The 26,122-nt window shown below is 48.6% G+C and overlaps 1 protein-coding gene across 3 annotated transcripts in view; it reads left to right on the forward strand.

The window, feature by feature from the left end:
* The window catches only part of TENM4 (teneurin transmembrane protein 4), a 391,446-nt gene that overhangs the window by 151,806 nt on the left and 213,518 nt on the right, over positions 1-26,122 (forward strand). For all 3 annotated transcript variants that reach the window (XM_061204090.1, XM_061204087.1, XM_061204089.1), the window contains 3 exons: positions 302-557; positions 10,882-10,980; positions 12,259-12,494. In XM_061204090.1, coding sequence (XP_061060073.1) covers positions 302-557; positions 10,882-10,980; positions 12,259-12,494 — 591 coding nt within the window. The remainder of the gene's footprint in view (positions 1-301; positions 558-10,881; positions 10,981-12,258; positions 12,495-26,122) is intronic.

The raw sequence follows: 26,122 nt of genomic DNA on the forward strand, positions 1-26,122 counted from the left end.
AACAGCGGGAAGCTGATGACATGCGAGGCTAGTCTTTTTTTTTTTTTTTTTTTTTTAATCTTGTTTATTATCTCTCTTACGAAAATGTCAGCTCAGTGGGGACAGGAGTTTTGTCTGCTTTGCTCCTTGATGTATCTCCAGCACCTAGAAGAGCAGGTGCTCAATAAGTGCCTGTCGAGCACCTGTGTATTGACCGCATGACCGTGACCGGTTTGCCAGTGCCTGCGGCTGGCCCGGCTGCTGCCGCGCGGTCCCCATGGGGCCGTCCCCGCCCCGCTGACTGCGCGTGTTTGTGCCCTAGATCCCCCGGGCGGCCTGCAGAACCACTCTCGGCTCCGGACACCGCCGCTGCCGCTCTCGCACGCCCACACCCCTAACCAGCACCACGCGGCCTCCATTAGCTCCCTGAACCGGGGCAACTTCACTCCGAGGAGCAACCCAAGCCCGGCCCCCACGGATCACTCGCTCTCCGGAGAGCCCGCGGCCGGGGGCGCGCAGGAGCCGGCCCACGCCCAGGACAACTGGCTGCTCAACAGCAACATCCCGCTGGAGACCAGGTGCGGGGCGCGGGGCGGCCGGGCTGAGACCCTCGGGCTCTGGAGGGGCCCCGCTGTGTGCCCACCACCGGGCCCGGCCCGGGCGGCTGGGGTCTGGGCCACAGCGTAGGGATACGAGAAGGGCGGTGGGATGATGTAGGGGAGAGAGAGCTGGGGCTTGGGAACCAAGCAGCCCTGAAGTTCAGGGCTAACCTGCTGCTTACTGAAGGTGTGACCTTGGTCAATTTGCTGACCCCCTTTGTGCCTCCCTTTAATACACCACGGGGATGCTGCTCACTGGAGAAGGCTGTTGTAACAGTAGATGAGAGCTGATGTGTGTGAGCAGGGCTGGCAGGTGGCGGAGAGCAAGCTCCTAGGGTTTGATTTGGGCCCACACCTCTGTCTTTCCCTACCGTGACTTTGTCACCCTCTGCCTGGCATGAGCTTGCCTGGCCTGCGGTGGGTGCTCGGTGACTGACATCTCCCCTCACCTCCTCTCCTCCTCTCCTCCTCTCCTGCTGGCCTAGCCCCTCTATACCCAAAGCCCTAATAATCCCTAACATTGATACATTTGAGTTTTGGTTACAAGGGCTTTCATATGTGGGATATGATAGAATCCTCACAACTTTAGGGAATAGGTATTACTATTGTGATCCCATTTAAGAGACTTGGAAGCTGAGACTCAAAAAGGGTAGGCAGTCCGTGCACGGCTGAGATTTGAACCCAGGTGGCCCAGCTTCCGGGTGCAGTGCTGTCTTCCTACACCACCAACCGTCTTCTCCTGGCCTGGACCCCTCTGCCTCTCCCTTCTTCCAGCCTCCTCGAATGCTTCTTTCAGCTCAGGGATTTCAGTCAGCCTCTGTTCATAGCCTTCTTCCTTCCCTTTGCTAAGCCACTATTTTTCCCAAGCAGAAGGGATTTTTTTAAGATTATAAAAACCATACAAACCCACTGGAGTTTGTATGAAACTGAAAACGCAGAAAGATATAAAGACGAAAGTTAGAGGTACCCATAATCCTACCACTCTGAGATAAGCGCTCTTGGCTTTGGGGGACATAGCCTTGTCCTATTTTCTCTAAACTGAGGATGAAGTGTCCCAGGCTGGACATTTGGACGCTCTTTCTCAAAGAGAAAGTAGTTCTCAAAGTAGAGGGAAACAAAGATTTTCTCAAACTCCTGTTCCTTGTCTGGGAAGAGGACAAAAGTCATACCACATTTGAGGAAGTGAAATTAATCTATACGGGGAAAGCGTACCCATCTGACTCTGCCTGGCACATGACGGTGGTATTCCCACACTGAGCTAGTGGGTCCAGTGAGAGAAAATCAACATCGTTTTGTGCCATTTTACTCCTGTAGAATCATTTTTCCAAAAGCAAATTTCTGACAGATACGGCCCAACCTGCCCCCAGTCCCTTAATTAATATGTTTCTGTTGACAATCTTTAAAATCATGTGTGACTTTTTCCTGCGTGCCTCCTTTGCTCTCTTCACGGACCGAGTCAGATAATTGTATGTCTTCCTACCCAGAGTAGCTTAATCAGATCTCCATTATTTCCAAAGTGCTTATTGAATGACAGCACATGGTTGGTTTTGAAAGAAGCCAGCAAGTAATCGATGGTTCTGATTCTCTGCATGGAGCATGGCAGCCACTCCCTCTGCTTAGATGTTCATTTTTCTCACATAGGATCAAAGTAGGTGGTTCTCGTCCCGGGGTGGAGTGACCCTTCTGCGGCCTCCCAGTCTCCCGAGATGCTGAGCCAAGGAGCTGCAGCTGACTTTCCTTGTTGTCGGCCTCTGTGCTTTTTCTATGTGCTGTTTTCTTCTTCCCCTGCTGCTAGAAAGGGTATTCCGGGGCTTGGGGAAAAAAAAAAAGTAGGTGGTTCTCCAAGTTTTTCAAGGGAAAGGAAGATAGAGGACCAGCAGCAGGGACATTCTCCTGATGGTTAGTTTGAGACGTGAAGGTGGTCCCAGCTTAAGTCTCTTGCCTCGTTAGCCAGTGCCCACATGCCTATCTGACCCTCTCTCCTCCCACATCCATTGCTCAAACCACATGGAACTTTGTTTTCTTTTTTCTTATACTTTATCATTCAACTAGTGTTCTGTAGAGCAGTTAGGAAATGGAAATAAGCAAGAAAAGAATGTCACCCATATCTACCACCAAATGGTAATCATTGTTAACATGTTGGCGTCTACTCATGTTTATATCACATTTTCTTGCTTTTCTAAATCCATTCACATATATAACATAATTATGTAAATTTAATATTCAGTATATGTGTGTATATGTGAGTGTACATATATGTGTATTTATCAGTATTCCATCAAATCCCCAGGCCTTTCATGCCCCTGTGCCTTTGCACATACTCTTTGCACAACTCTTTGCCAGAGTCACCTTCCTCCTCACTTCTTGGTCTAGCAAAGTCCTTGAAGACCCAGAAGAAATGTTTGAGGAAGGTTTCCGCTGTGACCTCAGAGTTCTGTGCATCTAAAGATAGCCTAAAACTGGGAGAGGTGCCTAATACAGTGGATAACACAATCAGAATTCTAGATCTTCATACCAACTGGTTGACAGCACAAAACTAACAAGGTATAGTTTAAGAGGGATCAATGTCAAGTCTGGCAGATAGAATCAAAAGTAATTGTGATCAACTTGGTGAGGTGGGAAGGATGTGGGCTTTAGGTCAGATGGATGTGGATTCCTACCTTGGCTTTAATGCTTACTAGCTGGACAGCCTCCTTAACGTCTCTGAACCTTGATGTCCCCATCTGTAAATTGGGTTAAGAATTCACGCCTCTTGGGTTGGGAGTAAATGAAATATATGAGAAACACACAGCACAGTGCCTGGCATTAAAATACACTCTATAAAAGCCGTTTCCATTTTTGCCATATATATCTGCTCCCCATATCAACCCTGTGAAGAAAAAAGTCATTCAAAAATATTTATTAAGCTCCTACTCACCAGAAGAATTGAGAGGAAACCACAGGTTCTATCTCTTGTCTACTTGGAAGAAGTGAGTTTGGCCCTGATGTTCTAAGGGCATCAGTGATGGTCCACTCACTGTAGCGAGTTGTTCAAAGCACAGATTTCAGGGTCAGACACACCCTATGCTCAGACACCCCCCACTCCAGTGCTCACTAGCTGTGGACCTAGACCTTGTAAGTCTTCGTCTCTAAAAGGGAGAAAATATTAGCAAATTCCTGTTCTGATGATCTATTGCCACATAACAAACTACCCAAAACTTAGTGGTTTAAAAACACCAGTTGATTGTACTTCATAGTGTGAATCAGCAGTTCAGGAAGAGCTCAGCTGGGCTGGTCTTCTGCTCCGCGTGGGATAGACTGGGGTCCATCAGTGGTATTTGGCTGTTGGCTGGGCTGGTCTGAAGGATCCAAGATTGCTTCACTCAGGTGCCTGACACCTTGGGGGAGACAGCTGGAAAGCTGGGCTCGGTAGGGCCCCTCTCCTTCTGATGGAGTCTCAGGGTCTCTCCACATGGCCTTCCCTGCAGGGAACTGTACTTTGTCCTCAGCAGCTCAAGGCTCCACTACACTGAGACAAGAAGCCGTTGCTCCTCCTAAACGGCTTGGCCTGGAACTGGCACGGTGTCACTTTTGCCATATTCTGTTGGTCAAAGCAGTCACAGGCCAGCCAGCTTCAAGGGAGGGACAGTAGACCCCACTTCTCAAAGGGAGAAGTACCAAGAATTTTCATCCACCTTGAATCTACCATACTGCCTCATAAGGATGTTGGTGCAATTACATAAAATAATGCCTGCAAATGTCTTAGCACACAGTAAGTGCTCAACTCCTTATCATGTAGTACTTGTTGTACAGTAAATATTCATGCAATGCCTACTGTGTGCCTGAGACATTTAAGAGAATAGACTCTTGCAGTAGGATAGAGATAAGCACAGGAAATGTGTTTTAATTGCCTCGGGATCCCCAGCACACAACACAGCCTTGCCACCTGCTGGGGGCTTGGCAGATATTAACACACAGGTGAAATGAATGAGTGAATGAATGATGGAACAAATGAATGGATACATATACTCACCTGAGACTTGAGTGGGGCACAGAGAAGACTTCCCAATGGACCTGGTGCTGTGTGACTGTGTCGAAAAGCAGGATTCCCCAAGGAGAGGCAGGAAGGAAAGGAGGGCCTGGAGAGGCGCAGCCTGAGCAAAGCCCTAGAAGCCCCAGAGAGCAGGGCCTGTTTGAGACCGTTGTCCTAAACAGCTTTGCCAAGCCCCACCAGAACGGGGGGCCTCCTGATGCCAGAGAAACAGCCACAGACCCTTCCCTAATTGTCACACTGAGTTTCTGTTGAGAGTCTAAAATAAATAGCTGAGCAAATACCATAACAGATGGTAGAATGACCAGGGGGGAATTCAATTGCATGCTGGCAGGAAAAGGAAGGCTAGCAGAAGGACGAAGGATAGAGAGGGCTTGGTTAACCCACTCCTTTCTCTGCCCCCGCTGTGCCTCTGGTACTCCCCCAGGGTGACTGAGTCCCCCAAGGAGGAGATCGAGTCTACCTGTGCTCCCCAGAGCTGGGGTGTGATATTGCTTTAAGCCCTGCAGGTGCATCTGTGGTCCATTCTGGTGGGAGCCATGTGTTCAGGGTCCCCTAAAACCTGATGCACTTCTTTCACACTCTGCAGCATCAGATGCGTAATTGATTCCACAGAGACTGCCTGATTAATAACCCATCAGGCTCCTGTCGGACGAAGGGGAAGCTGGAGCAGAGGGCTGCCAGACCTCAGCTCTAACTCATGTGATCTCAGGCCTGGTTTGGGAGCCTGGGGGCCACCTTGTGGTCATACTCAATTTGGGGAACAGCCCTGCCCACCCACAGGGATGGGAGACGATCCCGTGGTCTCCAGCCCAGCCCTGATGCGCTTCCCAGAATGGTACACGGTGTCTGCTGGTGCGCCAGGCCAGCCCCTGAGCATCGCAGGGAATTGGGAAGGACGGTCGTCCCTGTCATTGGTGATTCCGTCACAGACATGCATAAGATACAGCCACTGCCACATAAGAAGCTGGAGGTCTAGGGAGGGAGGCAGACCCATAAATGAATGAATGGAGACAGGGCTGTCTGGATGATGCTCTGAGAGGAGAGTAGAGGGTGTGGCTCCCTCAGCTTGGAAGCCTCAAATAACGATCATAACAAACACTCAGAGAGCCCTCACTGGGTGCTCTAATGAGCTCCCAACTGAGGAAGCTCGTTAGAGACTCAGGGCCCAGAGTTTTTACTGGGGGCTGGTCACATGGACATCACCTGCCTGGCAAGTACCCAAAATCCAGACTCCCAGAAGGAAAGCAGGTGTTCAGCATAAACCATATTGTTTGTACAAATAAAACTCAGTGAGTCAGCCCCTCTTATCAGTTGATGGTGGGAACCCTCCTGAACCCTAAGTTCCCAGACACCAGCCAAGGGCCAACCTTATAAGCAGGGCTTTCGAAGGATAGCAGTCAGGACTGCTATCTTAACTCTTCTGCACAGAAAGGTAGTCTTATTTATCCTCCTCACTTTAGAGGTGAAGAATCTGAAGAACAGAAAACTTAAGTAACTTGCCTAAGGAGCCACAGCCAGTAAATGGCAGGACCAAGAGCCATACCCAGGCTGGCTGACTCTGGAGCTTATGCCCCTAACCACTGTCCAGTGCTGCCTTCCTGATGATTAAAGGTAGCATCTTGGGGCATGCATTAGTAGACTTTGCAGGGAGAAAGGAATTCTGAGATGAGGGACAGTTGTGCAAAGGCCAGGAGGGAGCTTGGCCTTTTGGAGAGAGAGCCAAGAGTTCGGTGAAGTGGGAGCTGCAGGGGCTTCCCAGTGGAGATGACAGTAAATGGGGGTCACTGGTGGAGGACCTTGAGTTCCATGAACAGGAGGTTGCACTTTCCCCTGTGGGCATGGGGGCTGGGGGTGGTAGAAGTAGGGGTGAGTAGCTGCCAACATCTTGCAAATTGAGAGTGACATCATGAGATTGGCAGGGAAGACCTGGTTCATTTTTGTTTCTTTGTTCATCCATTTGTTCAAATGCCAGCTCCATAAGTAACTCTAAGTGTGGTCTTGGCCAAGTCTCTTAACACCCTGCACACCTTGGCAGGGCTGGGGGTCTGCAGAGTGTGGGGTGTGATCCCTGCCTGTCCTGCTCTACCGGGTGGCTGTCCCAGGGCTTAGGGGGTGGAAACATGGTCCAGGACAGTGGGCTCATGGTTGAGAAGCTGGGCTGTTGAACAGGGCAGTCCCAGAAGAACTACTGGCCACTGCAGCTTCCCAGCCACTTCCTTCCCCAAAGCCGTGCATTTTGTGCTTGGGAGGCAAGCTCAACCGGCCCTGGGTCAGAGAGATGGAACCCTGCTTCAGGCAGCTCAGGGACTGCTCCAGGGCCCCCCCTCAGGCTTAGAGGGGAGCCAGTCCCCTCCCCTCTCTAAGAAGAGCTTTGAGAGCAGTCTGGCACTACACTGCAGTTCCTTCTGCAAGCCAGCGGCAACTCTTTCCTTACAGGCAGCTTGGGGCTGTGAGGCCGGAGAGATCTGAGTTTGAGTCCCATCTCTAGCTTTCCACTGCCGTGTGGTCTTAGGCTGTCACTTAACCTATCTGGGCCTCCGTTTCCATATCTGTAAAATGAGTCAACAACACCCACCAACGTGAGGTCAGATGAATCCAGTGGCCATACCTGAGCTCCCAGCAGCAGTGGCTGGAGACACTGCAGCACTGTGACCCAAGGAGGGCTCAGCAGCTCAGGGTCCCCGTCAGGAAATCCTCGTCACTTCTGTGTTTCAGAAGAACCAGAAACCCAGAGTGCTGGGGGCAGGGATAGACAGGAAATTTAGTGGGGAGCCTTGAACTGGGAGTCTGGACACCCAGGTTTTCGTTCCAGCTCTGCCACTGACTTGCTGTGTGGATGGGAGCAGGACACATGTCTCTCTGGGTCTTGGTTTTCTCAGCAGTCAAATGAGACCTAATAATTTGACCCAGAACTCAGTTTTGAAAGTACAGAATGAGGCTTACTATTTCAAGGCAATAATAGCATCTGAATAGGCAGCATTTCAGCAAGTGCTCATGTCCCCCCATACTCCCAAGTGATCTAAATGATTAACATCCAAATTAGCATGGGTATGGACGCTCTTTCAGGAAATCATATGCACTCTATCACTCTAGAAACCCTTTGTTCTGTTGCATTGCCTCTTCCCTTGTTTGAATAGATCTGTACTTTTAGGAGATACTTGTCTGCTCTCTCTTTTTAAATAACTGTTTCCTTTTGAATTAAAAAATTAAAAATTAAAATCACTCTTGAACCAGACAGTGGAAAATCCCCACTGTTAACATTTTGATCTTTATCCTTTGTCTTTTTTCCCTGAATGTATTTATTTATTTGTTTCTGATGCGTCTTAAGGTCTTAAGTATAGATTTGACTCTGAGAGCATAGTCCTTACCTAGTGATGCAGGCCAGACTCCTACACGTTCTGGCGAGCGTGCCACACAGCCACCCTCAGGCCCTAGGGCGGCAGCAAGAACTCATCCCTGGGGCCCCTGGACAGGGGCAGTTAGGGCCTGCTCAGGCTGGGCTGTATAGACTATAAGAAGGCTGAAAATTTCCTCGTGAAATGCAGGGAATAGATGAAATAATAATAAAACATCACCTGTGCTACCCTCAATTAAACATCAACTGCATGCTAGCGATATGCCAGGCATGCTTATCTTTGTGTACCTCATCATCTGCAGTATTCGGCAAATGTTATTTGAGTGCCTGCTTCCACGTGTCAGGTACTCTTCTAGACTCTGGGCACACGGGCAGAGAATACGACCTAAGATTTCTACCCTCACGAAACTAAATGGCATTAGGAAAAAGCACAGTAAGCGTATTATATACATATATATATACACACACACACACAGGTACGCCTGCACACATACATATACGTATATACATATGTGTGTGTGTGCATGTCTAGTGCTATGTGGAAATCTAAAGCAGTGCAGGGGGCCAGTGGGTGACTAGAAGGAGTAGGGTGGGAGCTTTTATAGTTAGGGTGAGAAAGGAGGGACTGATCTGTGCAGGTATTTGGGGGCACGTGATTCAGGCAAATAGCAGCGAAGGCTTAGCCTGTTGGAGAAACAGCGAGGCCAGTGTAGCGCAGAAAATGAGGTTGGAGACATAGCAGTGGGTCAGATCTTACAAGATCTTGTGGGCTCCAGTAAGGACTGTGGTTTTATTCCTGTGATGCCATTGGAGGGATGAGAGCAGGGCAGTGGCATGAGCCAGATGATACTTCAGGAGAAGTATCATCTGGATCTCTAAGGAGAGTGAGTCTCCCGGTTTATGAACGATCAGAGAGACGGATTCACCTGCTTGAGGCCCCAGGGCATGATGGAACCAGACCCTGCTGACCCCGGGGCCTGTGTACCTCCCACTGTGTCACAGGACCTCCCATCAGGAGACCATCTGTCTGGGGGTAGAAATGGGGCCACTCTGAGGGACTCCCCTGCAGGAACTCCCAGGCTCTGTGGGATGCCCCAGGGGTAGTGAACGCTATCAGAACCGCCTGCCACCCGGGCTGCTGGACCCAGACTGCTTCAGGATCCTCTCAGAGGGACGGTCCCCACCACCGCGGCGGTACTCAGAGGCCCGGCTGCAAAACAGTGTTGCCTGTACCCAGGAGTGCCCACGAAATGGTGCTCTGAGATAGTACTTACAACCCCTCGCGTTGGTCTGTGAGGCCGGCCAGGGGCAAAGCCACAGGCTAGGCAGCGACCCAGGGTTACAGGCAGAGAGGGCCTGAGCTCTGGCGTCAGACAAACTCAGGCTGCCGTCAAGCTCTGCCGCTTGTTTACTGTACAGTAGGACCTTAGGAGTGTTACTTCTCCGAGCCTTGCTGTGCCAGCCCGCGAAACAGAGACGATGGCAGAGACTTTGTAGGTTGTTGTGAAGAGGAAGATTTACACTGGATAATAGTTGCAGAGTTCTAGACAGTGAAAAGCATATGGTGGATGTAGGGTAGGTAGTCGCTATTATAGTTAGCATTAGTACTTCTGTAATCTTTGTTTAGCCCTTGAAAAGCTTCCAACATTCCTCAGTTGGTCCTAGAGCAACCTGTGAGCTTAGTATTATTAGCCCCATTTTACAGATGAAAAAGTAGTGTAAGATTAGAAGAGGTTAAAGTGTTTACACAAAGTCACACGGCGCGAAAGCGGCAGAAAAGGGACTTGAATTTAGGTTTTCCGGTTCTCACGACCTGGTCAAAGTCAGAAGGATGGTCCCTGGCAGAGCTGGGCGTGAAAGGTAGCTTTCTGCAGTCAGCCCTTCCCTTGGGCACACACAGCAGGCTGCAGCCACCACCGGCTTCTTCGAAATGATTCAAGGGAGGTGGCAGCAATCCTGAAATATCAGAAAACAGGATCCCATGCACTCATGTGTGAGTGACGCCACTTAGCAGGCACGGGTGAGACTAAAATAGCTAGTGTGTCTACCTTCATTCTGGGTCCCGAAATGCTGCACTGCCCTCAGTGCATGTGGAGGGACAAAAGAGCCTCCCCCTCTGTCTCTGTGGGGTGCCATCCTCGCCAATCAGTCATCACCCAGGTCCCTGCACTGCCAAAGGACCCTGACATTCCAGTATCATCACAGCTTGGGGACTTGGGAGAAATGCAGATCCCCAGGCCCCCAACACCTTCTGACCCCGAATTTCTGGGGCTGGGTCTCAGCAAAGCACAGCTCTCCAGAGGATTCTGGTGCTTACGCAAGTTTGAAAACCACAGCTTTAGAAGCAAATGGCCCAAAATGCTTGTCTGTCTTTTTCCTTTGGACTAGCAAAGTACGCATTGCTGGCTGTTGTTAAAGCAGATGTAGGCAGGGTGAAGTAGAGGAGAAAGCACAGGCTTCGGAACCAGATAAACTTGGGCTCAAATTCCTGCTTTGAACCTTGCTAGCTGGTAGCCTTGCCTAGTCCTGGGACCTCTCCACATCTCCATTTCCTCATCTGTAAAATGGGGATGACACTGCCTTCCTTGCACTGCCTCTTTTGAAGACTTGAGATAAATGGATATAACATGCCTAGCTCAGCACCTGAGCCATAGTCAGTCTTCACCAGTCAGATCTGTGATTTGATGCCCACAACTGGCAGACATACAGGTTTGTATGGGGAGTGCTCCCTCCAGATGCCCCGGGCCAGGCAGACTCCGGGCACTCGTGGCTTGCACACAGACCCATTGCCTGGAAACTGCATCCTGCTGGTCTCACGCACAACTGCACCCGTCAGCCACTTTGTGTGTTTCTCTACTCTCCCCCTTCATTGATGCATGACTCATTGCTTCATTCATGTCTCCATGTGTGCATAGAAACCTAGGCAAGCAGCCATTCCTAGGGACATTGCAGGACAACCTCATTGAGATGGACATTCTCAGCGCCTCCCGCCATGATGGGTCTTACAGTGATGGGTAGGTGACATCCCCATGCTCCTCCTCTGTGTGTGCTCTCCCTGTGGCTCCTGCATTTGCATGCAGACTCTGAGACCTTTCCCTGGGATCTCCTGGGGGAAGTGATGAGGCCATGTTGCATGCCCATCCCCAAGTCCATGTTCAACTTGCAAGAGTTTATCCTTGGAATACACTGTCCCCCAGCATATTAACAGCAGTCTTGTTAATATGACGCTCCTGGCATCTCATTGGCTGCCTCTGCCATTCTGAAAGCCATCTCATGTAGCAACTTTTATGCAGCACAGGCCCTGTATTGTGTGTATGCTGGCCCTGAGTATGTATTCTGTGGCCTGTACCCAGCAGGGTACAAGATTCCTCTAAGTATAACCTTTGACCCTAAGACTTCAGGGGCATGCAGTGCACCCCGTTTCCCAGGCTGTGTCCCAGTCTTCTCATGGCCATGGTTAAAGCCAAGCTGTGGAGGATTTCCTGGCACTTAGTTTGGCCACAACCGTGTGCTTTGACCTTGCCGTGCGGCCCTCAAGACTGTAGTCAGGCTGCAGTTGCCCGTCTGTCCCCTCCCATGGCTTTTACCAGGGGCTTGGAAGGCAGCAGACTGGCTTTTGAGGAGAGTGCTTAGAAGGCATTTGCTGCCATTGGCTGTGTAACAGCCACTAGGGGACTCTTGACCATGGCAGACCTTAGTGGTGGTTTCTTGGTTCCCACTCCTACCAAAACCCCCTTTAAAACGATTGGTATTTTATTCCTCCACCATGGTACAAAGGCAAAGGACGTATTGGAGGGAGATGGAAATTTTTCGGTTTCATGATCTCCAGAGGGCAGAACAGGATTTTAGACACTTTCCAAGTTACCGCAATAATTTTAGAAAACACCTAGTTTATTCCCCAAGAAACAGCATCCCAGCCCCATCCCTTCCCAGGAAAAGGATCTCAACACTCAGCCTTCTGTCCAGTTGGTAACACCTTCCGCCTTGGCTTGGGTGGGTTCCCCATGGGCAGGGCTGTCCCATCCGTGTTTCGTGGAAACGTGTCTTCGTGTGCCCTGTTTTGTGGTCTGGTACCTGATTCTCTGTTTTTCTGTCCCTCTGTCTCCTCCGTGGTGATTCTCTCTCTCTCTCTCTCTCTCTCTCTCTCTCTCTCTCTCTCTCTCTCTCTCTCTCTCTCTCTCTCTCCAGGCTCCTCTGCATGCTTCTTCTACTGCTGCCTGCATCCTCAGGTCTGTGTGGGCTCCTGGTGAGTTGTCAGCCCCTGACGCCCTCTGGCTTCTCTCCATCCACAGGCACTTCCTCTTCAAGCCGGGAGGCACCTCCCCGCTCTTCTGCACCACGTCGCCGGGGTACCCTCTGACGTCCAGCACCGTGTACTCACCTCCGCCCCGACCCCTGCCCCGTAGCACCTTCTCCCGACCGGCCTTCAACCTCAAGAAGCCCTCCAAGTACTGTAATTGGAAGTGCGCGGCCCTGAGCGCCATTGCCATCTCAGCCACGCTGGTCATCCTGCTGGCGTACTTTGTGGGTAAGCACCGCCCTCACCCCAGCTTCCCTTGGGTCCCCTTTGGCCCAGAGGGCAGTGACCGAGACACCTGTGGGCATGAAGGCACCCTGCCAGCATGGCAGTCAGAGCTTGCAGGGTGAGCCGCGCAGCCCTGGATCACTGGCCTGGCCTGCACCCGCCCCCCTCCCCCCGCCCAGACTATCAAGGTCAGCTCTCAGGGCCCTCTCCTGCTCCTGCACGTATACCAGGAAGGAAGCTCTGCGTCGGCTCTCTCGTGTGGTGGAGGCCTGGCATCAGGCAAAAGCACTCACCAAGACCGGCTTTTGAGGTGGTCATCTGTGACATGAGTGTCATAGATGGGAGTCACTAGAAATGAAATGACAAGTTGGGCAGCTGAACAGGAGGCTGGCCTCTCCTGTCGGTGCCACAGTGAGGAGCAGGAAGGAGGCAGGGTGCCCTGGGGTTGGAGGGAAACTGCCGAAGATTAGAGTGTGTGACCTCAAGCCAGGCGGCATGTCCGAAGGTGGTGGTCGGGCAGGGCCATCTGGGGGGAGCCAAGGTCGAGTGTCAGAAAGGGTCCCAGGGAGCGGTTAGAGCTGCCTGAGGGAGCGCAGAGACCCGGAGCAGCACTGATTGGCCTTCCTACCTGACCCCGGGGCACGTCCGTGATGTAAGCAACTCCTCCGGACCCACTGCCTCGCTTGCGATGCCTCCCACTGTGCGCTCTTTCGACTGATTTGCAGCACAGTCTGGTGTCCTGCTTCAGACCCCTGTGTTTGGTCTTTGGTCTGCTCCCAGGAAAGCTGTTAATCTGAAGAGATCTGGGGATGTTGTGTAGAGTCTGCTGCCTCTATGAAAATCAGCCTCTTAGTAAAGGCATCCAGTGGGGTTGGCTTAACCCTCTATCCTTTCCAGCCTTCAAATTCTATAATTCTAAGATTTAAGGTAGGTCAGACCAGCTTGAGAAGGCCTCGAACCCACGCTAAGGCATTCTGAGATAATTCTATAAGCAAAGGGAACCTTTTAGTATAAGCCCAATAAATAGAAATGGAACTAGCTGGCAGAAGCCAAAGGAAGACCGAGTGCCGCCCATTGTGAAAAAGAACTTAGCGACAAACAAAGTCATTGTGGATGGAAAAGAAGTGTCTTGAGAGGTCTGGCTCCCACTTGTTCGGGATGCGGAGAAGGGGTTCAAGCATGGTTGGGGGTTTGGGTGATGTAAGCTGTAAGGTTACTTCCCTTTCAAGATCTTTGAATTAAATAAAAACAAGTAATTAGGAAAACAATAGCCCTGCAAACAAGGAGGTCTCCTTAAACATCTCGAGGTATAATAAGCCTCATCTGGTATCCGGTGTCTCTTTTCCCCCTGTGAAGATCGACTTAGAGAATTTCACGGCATCAGGGTCCAGTTGGCATACATGTTTATCTATTCTTCTGTCTGATTGATTAGCTGTTGCCTCCTAGAAAGCTGTGTTGAGAAGGATCCCAAGGCTATATTCAGACTCGATGGAAAAGAGTCTCTGTGATTGATTACTCATGTCTGTTGTGGTCACAGGAGTGGAGAATATGGATGACATACCAGGTATTTGCCATCCCTGCCCTGGGTCATTGGGTAAAAGGAACAGCCAAACTGGGAAAGGTCAGCACCCACCCAGGCTCTGCAGGAGGTTCATGACTGATGTAGATTGGGTTACTGGTGAGGGTTGTGGGGTTCCAAGCACTGTCACCTGGCATGGAAGTTTCTTTGTGGCACTCCCAATACTGTATCCCCACCAACCACTAGCACAGCCCTTGCTTTTGACTGACATTATTATATTTCATAGATGAGTAGACTTTTGAACAGGCAGTGTCACTGTTCATCAAGAGTCAAGTAGTTCACTACATATAGACATCAACTTGTTTTGTGTTGAAGTCAAGGTTATAATATGTACTATGTAACCTAGTTCAGAAAGAAAGCATCAATCTTTATATGATTAAATAAGCTCTCTTCTGCTTTCCATCCCATGGGCTTCTTCATCTCCCGTTTAGTAAGAATACACGGTCCATCATCAGCTATCTAAAGATAGGGGCTACTGTGGATGGTAGTGAGTTCCCTACCTAGGAAGGGTGCAAATAGTGCTTATGACCATGCAAGCAAGATAAAGATTCATTCATTGACTGGGCATGTTCTCTGGAGGACCTGTACTTTTCCTTCCAACATTGATAGTCTCAGAATCTACGATTTTGTGAGGTTTCTTTTTCATTCAGCAAACGAAACAGGGTACCTTGAGTCAGGCACTGTGCTGAGTGCTAGGGCCAACAATATGTTCCCTACTCTTGAGGTGTTCGTAGCTTAGAAGCAGTGATTGATATGATATGATAACATCGCGGTGTTAGCAGTGGCTGAGGCAGCTCAGGGGCTATGGGAATACCCAGCCCCAGCCAGGAGGACTAGAGGAGGCTTCCTGTGAAAGGTGGTGTTTTAGCTGACTCTTCAAGTCACAGCCAGAAGTAGACGTGAAGGAAAGGAATTTCAAACCAAGGGACATTTCGAAGTCTCGAAAGAGGATGATGTGATGGCAAAAGGGGTTTCTGTGTTTGAAGCATCTGAGGGGTGTCGGGGACACGACTGGAGCTAATGCAGGAGAGTTTGGTCAGATTATGAAGATCACCGTGGAGGCCAAGTTAAGGACCTTATTGGATGGGCAACAGGGAGCCATTGAAGGGCTTTAAGCGGTGGCAGGACATAGTCAGATGTTTATCTCAGAAAGGTAAGGATGGAGGAAGAAAGAACAGGCCCTATTGCATAAACAAGTCAAGAGAAGCTGAGGGCTTCAACTAAGAGGGTGACAGTGTAGGTGGGGGGTAGGGTAGATGTGAGGTTGATTTGGGAGAATTCGTCTCTCGAGTTAGGAGACGTCAGTCCACTGAGAATGTGTCCTTGCCAAGAATAAATGCGTCCTTCTGACAAAGCCCGATGTATATGGAAAACTTAAAACAGGAGTTTAGATTCTGTATCCAAGGACCAGGTCAGAGAGGCTAGCCTGGGGTCTTCCCTTTGTTACCTGGAAACTCAGCAAGGTGCTGGGGCAGAGCTCACACCAGCCTGAGAGCCTGGATTCCACTCCCGGCTCAGCCACTGAGCAGCTTGGGCAACTCACTTCTCTCTCTGAGTTCTGATTTCTCATCTAGAAAACCAGCATGACCCATCACCTCAGAAGGATGCTTATGAGTCTGGAGTAAGAGTAAGCTAATGCAGTGAATGCACTGCAGGTGCGAGGTGAGTTCCTACCTATCCTCAAGGGCTGGGTTGGCAGCCTTGTGCTTGCTCTCCTCCAGTTGCCGGGGCCAGGGATGAGCTCTTGTTGCTTGGCCATCATCACAGGCTGTGAGGACTAACTTATAAGGAACTATCAATTATTAAAAATCAAATTAATTGTCTCTGTTGAGCACAACTACCCTTAACAAAGACTTTGCTAGCAGACCAACTCATCAACAGGCAAAAAGCACAGATATTTAATTAGATTTTTGATGAAAAATTGTGTTTAATTTCAAGGATAATCAATTATTAATTACTGTAATGAGCAAGTCTGACTGGGTTTACTAATTAACTCATTTAAAAATTATGAATAACCTTTTCATTTGTAATTATTTTCTACATCCTATCAAGTTCCAGATAAGAATTACATCGCCTCACCAGCAGAGGGGGAGTGGAAAACAGAGGGCGGGAAAGACTTGTTCTTTCTCTGGTGTCTGCTCAGGGCTGCCATGTCTGGACAGGACTCTGACAGATCCACTTGACATTCAGTTTCTTGGTTGGAAAGTTTATTGGAATACAAGCAACCAGTGGCCCTTCATTTGTAGAGACGTGTGCAGTTATTTTCATAGGAAGATAGAGAAATTGGAGTCAGCACTTACCACCCACAAAGGCTGCAGGACCCAGGGCCTTGCCTTTGGGCCGTCTCCTCGTCCCCTGGGGTGTTACAGGTTGCTCTGGCCTGCGCTGGGAATCTAGGGAGGACCCTCACTGAGCCTGGGAGATCTCTTCCGAGAGATGATGTGTATTTTTGCCTCTGAAGGACACCCATTCAGAGAGGCCACCACTGGGGTGAGTGCCTTGCTTTAGGCACCCACTTTCCCTATGAAGGTTTTCAGATCCTTTTAGTCTGCATTTGAATACCCTGCCTCTGCTTTTCCGAAGAAAAGAAATCTGTTTGCAGAACAAAATGGGGAGAGAATGATGTGAGGGGAAGGTTAGTTGTAAGTCAAACCATGAAACTTGTGCAGCCATGGCCATAATGCTTTATTTGATAACATTTAATTGTTTTAAAAACACTTTCACCCAAAAAAGCAGTGTGGTTTAGAGTAGTAGAAATAACAGGGGTCACCTTTTATCATTAATAATCAGAGCAGTTTGCTTTGATTGTGCCCTGTGGACATGGCCCTGACTGTTCTAAACACTTTGCTTGTGTTTTCTCATTGAAATCTCCCAGCAACTCTATGGGTTATTATCCCCAGTTTACAGATGAGGACATGGAGACCCAGTGAGCTTAAGTAACTCACCCACTGTCATATAGTAAATGGCAGGACTGTGCAGTCAGCCTCTTGAGCTGATGCTTTTAATTTTTTTTTTCTCTTTTGAGCTCACAGTCTTAAGCCTTATACTGTAACTTCCCCTCCTTGTATCTGGTATTCTAAATTTTTACTATGTACCTACCATCGATCCAAGGCACTACTATACACGTATCATCTCTCTGAACACTCGTAACAGTTCTGTATTTCCTGGAAGAGGAAACTAAAGCTCAGAGAAGTTAACAACTTGCCAGGGTCACACAACGAGTGAATGACATAGGATTTCAAAGGCCATACTCTCAGCCACTACACTGTAGGTCAGATAATGGAGGATCAAAAGACCCCATTCAGGCCCTGGCTCCATCCCTTGCTGGCTGTGTAAACTTGAGCAAGTTGCTTAACTTCTCTGAACTTCAGTTTCCACTTTCCTTTTGGCTCTTACAATGGATGTGGCTGGAATGATTAGGCCCATTTTACAGGCGAGGAAACTGAGGGTAGCATCATGGTTGAGAGCGTGGGTTCTGAAATAAGGCTGCCTGCTTTCAAATCTCAGCTCTGCTGCTTACATGCTTTGTGACCTTAGGCAAGTTTATTTAACCGCTCTCAGCCTCAGTTTACCCTACCCATCTGTAAAATGAGGATAATAATAGTGGCCATTTCACAGGGTTTTGTGACGTTCCAGTAGGATAATTTGCATAAAGCACCTATCCCATTGCCTGGCACAGAGTTGGATCTCAGTAAAAGTTTGATACTATTGTGGTTATTAACAGTATTACTAGTACTATTAGCATCCCATGGAAAAGAGTAAGTCTTGAGTGAGAACTTGGGCCAGTGTTGTTTCATGGCAGTGCCTGCGGGCTTCCCAGCCTGCGTTAGTCACAAGGGCAGCTGACAGAACAATCAGGGGGCCCTGTCAGAAAGCATTTGTAGGGATGTCTCACTGTTCCAGGGAAGCGGCTGCAAGGAGAATCATTACCCAAAAAACAACTCATGTCATTTCTTTAACTAGGACAAAAGTTGACTTTTGCTTCACTGCCAGTTGCCTCTATCCAGAGAAAACTGACAGCTTCCCTCGTGTTCTGAATCCCTATGTAAAAAGCAGACACTGAGTACTGCAGAAGAGCACGGAGTTGTATCTTGAGGACTCTGCAAGCACCTGTCTAGCCAGATAGGCCTTTGGAATAGGAGACCAAAAAAGCTTGTTAACAGTACAGAAACCAGGAAGAGCTTTACATTTAAACAGAGACCCGAGAGTGCCTGGGAGCTATTTCTTTCATTGTCAGGTCCAGGTGCCCCCTGGAGGGTGGGGCCTCATCCTCTATGATTTCTCTAAGGCAGCACGGTGTTCTGATCAGAAGACAGGATTCAGTGGAAATCTCAGCTCTGCCACTCTCCACCTGTGTGACCCTTTTGAGCTTTGGTTTCCTTATCTGCAAAGCGGGAAGAAGAAGAATACTTCCTTCTTGAGGCTGCTGTACAGGTTAAAAGAGACGATGTTGAAAAAACACAAGGCACATGACCAAGGAGGAGTCCCTTGCTGGTGGCCTTGGGAGAGCATTGTCATGGACCTCAGTATCTCAGCCCAGGATGGCGTGGGAGTAAGTGATCCTCTTAGGTCCTTCCCCATCTGTGGAACGATGCCCATAGGAAATTGAACCAGGACATTGAGGGTGGAGTCCCAAGTGTGGGCTGCAGCAGCCTCTGGGTAACTGCAGGGGAACTTTCCAACATGCTCCATAGCCATAAGGGACTCATTTTTTAAACTAGGTAACATTTTTCACCTCCACCAGCAGCTGATTGTGGACTGGAAAAAAAATCAGAACCCTTGCTCGAAGTGGTATGAGTTTAATTTATAAGTGAGAATGTTGTGAAGCTTAATTGCCTCTTCTCAAAAGGCAGCTTTCAGAGAGCATTGCTGGTTGGAGTATTATTGCAGTTCGTGGTCTGGAAGAGCCTGGGTCATCCAGCTCTTGAAGTCATTTGGGCAGTGTTGACAGAGGTGGACTTGGGCACTCAATGTGACTTGCACAGACTTGTGCAGGCTCCCTCAAGATCCCTGACATTGACCATGCACACATGCACATGTGACTTCAGCACAGCAGCAATCCAGGCAGAAGGGATCTTAGGTTTCCCTCCTCTTTGGGAGTGTGGTCTCCTATCTCCTAATGTCTTATTCTCTGCTGCATACTCAGCCCCTAATACTCAGCCTGCCCCACGGTAGCTGTGCTCAGTAAGATGTGGTTGAATGAAAGACCTTGCAAGGTGGTAAAATCTGCCCAGGGTTTTCTAGGCAGAATAGTGTGGGCACAAGCATGGTGGCAGAAATGTGCATTTTATGTCCTGGGGTTCAGGTACAGGGGAAATGGACATGAAATGAGTAGAGAAAGGATTAGAAATAGAGGCCAGGGTGATTGTACCCGCTGCTGCCCCGCAGTTATCCCCATCTGGTTCAGCTCATGCAATATCAGGATCTCAGATGCCATTTGCTTCCTAAGCACAGGCCCGTTGCGCTCTGGGCCTGGGTGTTATTAGTGAGCAATAAGGCTCATTTTCTCCCCTTTTTCTTCGACTTCACATCAGGCCTTTTGGACAGAAGCCATAGATTTAGCATTATAGCCCAAAGAATGGAAACGGAGATGATTGAACTTGATCTTTTAGGAGGAGAAAAAAGTGATAAAGATACAGGATCCTGTATTAAAGGCTTTCTCTCCAAGATTGATTCCTTCATGCTGCTCTGTGGGAATTTCTAATTTCTAATAGCAAGATATATATAGATTGTTCTCCTTATGACAGACCCCAGACAAATATCCTTCAGCCCCCCAAAAGGAGGACTTGAGGAGGCTAGCATGGCCCCCTGCAGTGGTCTGAAATGCCACCACGCGGAGGAGGGGGCAGACTTGCTCTGTGAGATTGCCGAGGGCAGAACAAGGCCCTCTGGCTGAAAATGATGGGAAGGCCGATTCCGGCTCTGGGAGAAGACTTCCCTCACAAGACAGCCGCCTGTCTGGAGTGGGCTGCTTGAGAGGGGTGTCTGCAGTGAGAGGGGCGACTCTTAAGTGCCCCAGCTCCACAGACCAGGGGATCTTGTCCTCATCGTCCTTCTGCCATTCCTATCTGTGCCACCCATACGAGGACTTAATCTTCTTCGGATGAGTTTCTGAACCTATAAAACAGGAGTAAACAAAAGGCTAGCTGAAATGATGAAGTCATTCAACATGTTTCAGCTCAGCATGAGAGAAGATTGTCCATCTTGCAGACCTTGTGCTCTCCCCACCCTCCGATCCCCTCCCATTGGTAACTGAACCCAACCAAGAGCCAGAGCCCAAGCGGACCCATTGGTCCAGACCATATGGATCAGCCTCCCCGGGCACAGAGCAGGGTCGAGAAGGATGGGGTGGATCTGGAGGGCAAATGGATAGCATCAGTATCCCCAGTCTTCTTAGTTCTTGTCCTAGCAGTGTTCAGGGCCCAAGACTAGGATTGAGACCCATACCACACTCAAGCGTGTCTCCCTCACCTGTACACCTACTCAGCCAGCAGGCCCCGACTGCTTGTATTTAAAAGCAGATTTATTGAGATATAATTTGCATATGGAAGATTAACACTTTTTGTGCCATTCTATGAATTCTGACAGAGTTGTGTGACCATCACTACCATCAAAACACAGAACACTTCTATCACCCCAAAAGTTCGTTGTTTTTTTTTTAATTATTTATTTATTTATTTATTTATGGCTGTGTTGGGTCTTCGTTTCTGTGCGAGGGCTTTCTCTAGTTGCGGCGAGCGGGGGCCACTCTTCATCGCGGTGCGCGGGCCTCTCACTATCGCGGCCTCTCTTGTTGCGGAGCACAGGCTCCAGACGCGCAGGCTCAGTAGTTGTGGCTCACGGGCCTAGTTGCTCCGCGGCATGTGGGATCTTCCCAGACCAGGGCTCGAACCTGTGTCCCCTGCATTGGCAGGCAGATTCTCAACCACTGCACCACCAGGGAAGCCCCCCGTTTTTTTTTAATCAGTCCTGTCTCCTCATCCTCAGCCTCGGGCCACCACTCATCCGTTCCACATCTCGGTAGTTTTTGGTACCGTTTTTGAGATGTGTAGTAAAGAAGTGATTTACTTACTGGATTCAAAATCAGGTGTTACCTACAATAACCTTCAAACTTTAAGACATCAAAGTGTTTTTGAGAAAATTTAAAGATATGGTTTAGAATTTAAGATATGAGGGCAAACAACTGAAACATTCTAGGGTTCTCTGTGTGTTACACTTGACCTCCTTGGAGGATCACAGCCAAAACCCTCTGTGTAGTCAGCATGTGTATGTTCTTCTGCCTTTTTCGTGGACCATCTTTTTGTACACATATTTTTAAGTATTGACACAAAATTCTCATTCTTGTCAAGTTTACTACCTCTATCATATTTGTGCCATTATTATATCATTGTATTCCTTTGTTTCCAACTGTTTGCTATTATAAATAGCACTTCTGTAACCAGAATGAAAGAAAACCTCTTCTGTTTTCTTCTTTCACTTACTTTGGGGAGGGTGTGTCCCCCTGAGCAGGATTTTTTTGGGCGGGGGGTCACAAGATATGGACAGTTTAAAGCTCTTGTGACTCACTGCTTGCTAGGGGCTCCTCAGAAGGAAAGGGCTGAATCCCCGGGTTCCCAGCTACGTGTCCAGTTTCCCCACAGTGCTGTTAGCGTGCAGCTTTGTGTCTGATCTTGGTGGGTCAGCTGGTTTAATGAATGGGGGCCGGGGGAGGTTACAAGTGGCCCCGAGACGCAGAGAGGTAAAGGGATCTTCATTCCTGGAGGGAACCACATGCCTTCTCCCAGTCAGTTCCCTCTCGAGAGCCTAGCTCACACGTGCCTTCCTCAGCAAAGCTCCTCTGACCCCCTCGCCGTAAGCCAGGAACCCAGTCATATGCTCTTCTAGTGCTCAGGGGTCTCACGGTCATTGCAGCTGCGAACTATGTCTTGGATTTGCTCAGCTCTGTCTCCACTGTCAGACTGTAAGCTCCATGGGGGTGGAAGCAATTTCTGTCTTGCCCAGTGCTATAGCCACAGCTTCTCGTACCAGGGTGTGGCAGGATGTAGCCTGCATTCAGCCAAAGTTTGTTGAAGGAGAGAAAGGAGGGATGTCAGGACCAGAAGCTAACTGATATTGCAAGGCATGGAGCAGGGGGAAAGAAAGTGGTAAGCAGAGAAGCTTAGGTTCTTACAGGGAACAGAGGCGAAAGCCTAGAGGCAGGGAGATCATGTGAGAGTGAAAATGGTTACTGGAAACTAAGAGGAGAGAATACCAGAGGTGGCTTCCAAAATGTAGTCGGTGTAGGGCACAGACCTTGTCTGTTGCTTACACCTGTGAGACTTGAAGCAAGAACCGTGCCCTCTCTGAGCCTCGGTTTCCTCCTCTGTGAAAGCAGATAATAGGCTGTTCTGGGGATGCAATGACAATCGGGCACCTAGTTCTTTCTAATAAGAGCCACTAGTGAATGACATCTGTCTTCCCCTCCCCCTAGCAAACAAGTTGTGTTGAATTTGAGGGCCAAGCCGTCCCGAGTTTGGAAATGCCTCAAAAAAGAAAGGACCCGAGTTTATTAGTATATTCATTTTTTATAACAATGGCGGCAGCTCCAGAGACAACACACTGTCCCAGGACTCGGGGGGCCTTGTCCTGTGGGTAGTTTCAAGGCCCCCAAAGAGGCAGCATAGCTGTGGTTGGTCAGGGAGTAGCCCCAGCTATGTGGCCGGGGTGATCCTTCCCCAGCTGCACCCTGGGAGTGTGGAAAAGGAATCGATTTTACAGATTTTTAGCATCCTTGGAAAGAACATGTCCCCAAGTCCTTGTTTTTATTCTGAACTAATTACTGTGAAATAACATAATTTAATTGCACTTAGATGCAGAGAGAAAGTGAGAGTGGTCTCCCTGATGGCTGTTTTCTCACTGTCGTAAATACCTAGCTTGCGGAGAGGAGGTCCGTACAGTCAGGGCTGTGCTTCGTGCTGCAGGCTAGGGACAGAGGTGAGGAAGCCCAGCCAAGCGGCTCTTCATTTCAGGGGGAAAAAAAAGGGAGGGGCGGGAAAGGGGAGAGGAAGTGAGATGGCAGTAAAAAAAAAACACAGTGTTTTTTTCCTTCTATCAGTAAAACAACAAAACCACAACTAAAAGGCTTCATCCTCCTAAAGACTGCAGTACAGTCTAATAGCAAAAGCACAGACTTCGCCCTCCAGCCGTGCTCACACAGATTTTTCCATCTCTCTGCATCTTGGTTTCCTGATGGATAATTTTGTCCATTAATATCCAAGAGGTGTTTAAGTGACAGAACATCTGCAAAGGGTCCAGTTCGGTGAGTGGTCCATGGTGGGTGCTGAGGAAATACAGATCTCACCCTTCCGGGCAGCTGGATCACCCAGAGATTTGAAACCAAGATTCAGCAGCCAAGGGCCGTCTGCAGATGCAGGGATTTCAGGTAATCTGGGATGAAGTAGAGGGAGCTTCCCCAGGCTCAGGTTTGAGACACTGGGGAGCATTCACTGAGCCTGTCTGCTGGGTTGTGTCCTGGGCTACAGGGACAGACAAAGCCAGATAAGCTAGCATCACTGCTTTGAGTCTTCCATGGTTTCATAGATAGCCAGATGTGTAAGGAGCCCAAGGCAATAGTAGACAAATGATAAAAGCATGTTACTGGAGTTTGAACTTTACCCCTGTGGGAGCCTGAAGGAGAGAGCAATTCATTCTAACCAGGAAGATCAGGTAAATTTCCCCAAGGCATTGAGCCTTGTAAATCAAGTAAGATATTAAAAGAGAAGCTAGGAATGGTTTTCTGGAAGATGGAACAGTCTAAACAAAGGCAAGGGACAATAGATAGAAATGTTGGCTATTTTTTTGGCACATGTGTCAGAAGACTGTGCATTAAAATATCCATTTGTGCATCGGACTTACTGCGGGCCTCAGTCTCTCTTTTACTGAAGGCTCTTGAATGTAGAACTACAGAAACCACAGGCACTGCAGGAGGACGCTGGCTGCCTTCCCCCTTAGAATAGGCTCCACTGGGCAGATACATAATAAATCCCTTGCCTTCATGTGAGGCCTGTCAGACCCATTAGTCCTCTCCAGCAGTCTCTGCACTGTGTAGGATTATTAGCTGCAAGCCCCAGATGTGGAAACTGGGCCTGCTGCAGTTAAATTACTTGTTTGCCTGGAATGACTGGTAAGTAATAGAGCTGGGCCTAGAAACCAGATTTTCTGATTCCAAGTCCTATGTTCCTTATGTAGACCATGCCAGCTCTCAGAGCCCTCCTCTGATGTCTTTCTCTGCAGCTGTGCTCCATACCCAAGGCTCAGAGCAAACAAGGGGGTGCTTTGCCATCCTGTCTGGGGCTTTCTTCTGCCCCTGCTGCCAGCTTCCCTCCCACAACCTACCCTGATCTAACAGAGTTGGCAGCTCACATGTGTTGAGAGCTAACCATGTTCCAGGCATGTTCTGAGTGTTATATATATTTCTCATTTAATCTTCTTAACAATCCTACCTATCCAACAAATATTTGTCAAGTACCAGCCATGTGCTAGGTACCATTCTATTTTTATTTCCATTTCATAGATGAGAAACTGAGACCTGAGGAAATTAAGTCAGTTGTTCAAGGCCACATCACTAGTGAGTGTGAGAGCCAGGATTTGCCCCCAGAGCCTGCCCTCTTCCCACTGTGCTCTACGATTCCCATAGCTGGAGTGGGGCTGGAGTGGGGCTGGAGCGGGGCTGGAGCGGGGCTGGGACGGTTCACCTGATCTGAACTGCTGAGAGGATGCACAGAGCTCCTTACTAAAGAGAGAAACTACCTTATTTTCTTAAGGAAGAAAAATTAGCATCCACCTGCCCTGGGCCATGCACTGTGCCAGGATTGCTATGTGCCTATGTGGCATTGAGTGGAGCTGTGGTTTGCACCCAGAGTGCTTCAGGATTGGAGAGCAAAGGAGGCCCAGATGTCATCAGGGGACCTCGATACACATCGCTTATTGAGCACTAGCCCTTCGTGTTATCTGATTCACCTGTTCTCCAGGCTTCATGTGCTGTGGCATTAGATTGTCACCAGTGTAACATTTCATTTTGGAGGGAGCCTTTCCTGCTGGTGTGTGGCAAACAGCTAGATTTATTGCGCCTTTGAGCCTGGAGTTAGGATTTTGTTCACAGCCTCCAGTGGGGGAAGAGAATAAATGCCAGTATCATTAATTGAGCTGTGGCCTGCATTTCATCACATTGTCCTAAATTTTACCGCTCAGGCCATCTGTAGAATTCTACAGCAAGACAGACTCATTGGACTCCTATGTGTGTCTCAGTGTATGAGTCTCTGTGTGTGAGTACACACATGACACCACCCAGTATGCATGCAAAAAAAAGGTATTTGAGAGGCGATGGAGTTGGGAGTAACGAAGATTAAATGAGAATTTTAGGAGAGGTAGCATTTTTCTTTACCTGAAAACTGGAAACTCTTCTTTTGCTTGTTTATGCCTCCTCACTTTTCTGTAGAGCATTAAGTCCATTAAATTGTACTGTGATTACCCCTAATGGTATCGGTCTGGGGCTGTGTAGGAAGTTTCACGTGTAAATCTTTGCATTAGTCTGTGTATTAAACTTTGGGTGTTCTTTCTTTCTTTCATTGATTAACATTTTTTTTTTTTTTTTACATGGATGACCACAACAAAAGCAACAATGATTGCAATTACCAAACATGAAACACACTCATACTATGTCATAATATTGACATTCAGTCCAGTAATCCTCCACTGTAACAGCTCCTTTACTTTGCAGTGAAAATTGATTTGTATATTCTTTGCCTCTGAGTCCTTGTGGGATTTTTTCTTTTTTTAAATTCAAACAGAAAGTCACAAAAATTGTACTCATCCTCATCAGTTCACTCAGTCCCATGTAATTAATTTTTTTTTTCATCTTGATCTTTTGTTAACACTTTTATGAGCTCATCAGTTTTTCATTAGAGTTCTGAAAATGCTTATTCATTCAGTTCAGCAGTACAGTCAGGTACCAGAAACCTGTACTTGTCAGAGTCTTTTCCATGAATTTCCTGAAGATGAAACCCTTTTATAG

The sequence above is a fragment of the Eubalaena glacialis genome, chromosome 10 (assembly GCF_028564815.1).
Source record: "Eubalaena glacialis isolate mEubGla1 chromosome 10, mEubGla1.1.hap2.+ XY, whole genome shotgun sequence".
NCBI classification, from domain to species: domain Eukaryota; kingdom Metazoa; phylum Chordata; class Mammalia; order Artiodactyla; family Balaenidae; genus Eubalaena; species Eubalaena glacialis.